Here is a 1706-nt window from a genome sequence, read left to right on the forward strand (position 1 = left end):
GGTTACCTTCTGTCCGTTAGCCATCCAAAGGTGATATTGCCGATAATGTCAATCACCCCCAGTATGGACATCAGAAAAGCAGCTTGCTGATGACTCACTCCAACACTCAAAAAAAGCATAAGGCACCAAGTACACAAAGAGAGGACTGCAGCCGTAAGCCATAAACAGAACAGAGATGGCTAACACAACAAAGTCTGACATCAGTAAAAAACTGTATTCCTGCTGCAAAGAGCAACAAAGGCAGGTCTGTACCCATTCTTTGGTCAAAGGTGAACAGGGAGACGCCCATTGAAAGTCTTGTTTCTGAGATCTACAGACATGATTTTGCTCTGGAGTTGTGTGGTCCTCTTTAAGAGTAATTGGTCGCATCAAGGCTCCGCAAACACAGAGATTCAAAACGAAACCCCCAAGAATGAGTAATGCTCCCCGCCAGGAAAACTGTTCAATAAGGAGCTGAACCACAGGGGCCAGGATGAAGGTGCCAATGCCACTTCCTGACATGGCAATCCCATAAGCAAGAACTTTCCGTCTGCTGAAATATTTGCCAACCATGGCAATAGCTGGAGAGTAACAAAGTGCCAATCCAAGACCTGTGAATAAAGAGAACTCCATGAGTACACCATGGACAGCCAACGGGGGGACGGGGAATCTTAGAATAACATTATTTGGATTAAAGGGAATCTGACCTTCTGTTAACCGCTTTCAAGCTGTTTTCTACACCAAACTGAAAGAAGTCTCCCCGCACTAGTAATCCAAAAATTGGAAAATATAGCATATGTGACTTTCTTCATAGAAAGAAAAACCTTAAGGAAATATGAAGTCTTAAACAAAATGAAATAAAGAATTTAAAAATTATATAAACTAAATTTGAATTAACCAGAAAATCTGGATAATGCTGACCAAAGAAACTTCTTTTCTTTCTTTTTTTTTTTTTTCTATCTTAAATTGTCCAGAAATTGCCTCAACTCTTCACTGCCTGTGAAGACACAACCCTGATAATCCAGACCACCCTGGAATTTGCTTGAAACAGCATATATGATTCCATGAAAGTCCTAGAGTAATTTCACTTAGTTGGGAAACAGCATGCCAATTTTATACATGAAAATAGCAACCTGAATATATCTCCTAAAGTCAGCAAAAAATGGTAACAGTCCGGAAAGACTTTTAAAGATATTGAGTTTCTATTCCAGATCTCATCTGTCAGTTTGTTGTACTGTGGTGGCTTGCATGTTGCTGTGATACTGGAAGCTATGCCACCAGTATTTCAAATACCAGCAGGGTCACCCATGGTGAAGAGGTTTCAGCGAAGCGTCCAGACTAACAAAGACTAGGAAGAAGGACCTGGTGATCCACTTAAAAAAGTGATCAGCGAAAGCCTTATGAATAGCAGCAGAACGTTGTTTGATACAATGCCAGAAGATGAACCCCTCAGGCAGGAAGGCACTCAAAATATGACTGGGGAAGAGCTGCCTTCTCAAAATACAGTCAACTTAGTGATGTGGCTGCAGTAAAGCTTTTGAGACCTCCATTTGCTGATGTGACATGACTCAAAATGAGAAGAAACAGCTGCAAATATCCATTAATAATCAGAATGTAGAATGTATGAAGTATGAATCTAGGAAAATTGGAATTCATAAAAAATGAAATAGAATGCATAAAGATCAGTATTCTAGGCATTAGTGAGCTGAAATGGACTGGTACTGGCC

General features: G+C 40.3%; 1 protein-coding gene across 1 annotated transcript in view; it reads right to left on the reverse strand.

Annotated features, from left to right (window-relative positions):
- The window catches only part of SLC16A12 (solute carrier family 16 member 12), a 25160-nt gene that overhangs the window by 6766 nt on the left and 16688 nt on the right, over positions 1 to 1706 (reverse strand). The window contains 2 exon segments of the mRNA XM_023738725.1: positions 7 to 110; positions 112 to 590. Coding sequence (XP_023594493.1) covers positions 7 to 110; positions 112 to 590 — 583 coding nt within the window.

This window comes from Trichechus manatus, unplaced genomic scaffold (assembly GCF_000243295.1).
Source record: "Trichechus manatus latirostris isolate Lorelei unplaced genomic scaffold, TriManLat1.0 scaffold00007, whole genome shotgun sequence".
Taxonomy (NCBI): domain Eukaryota; kingdom Metazoa; phylum Chordata; class Mammalia; order Sirenia; family Trichechidae; genus Trichechus; species Trichechus manatus.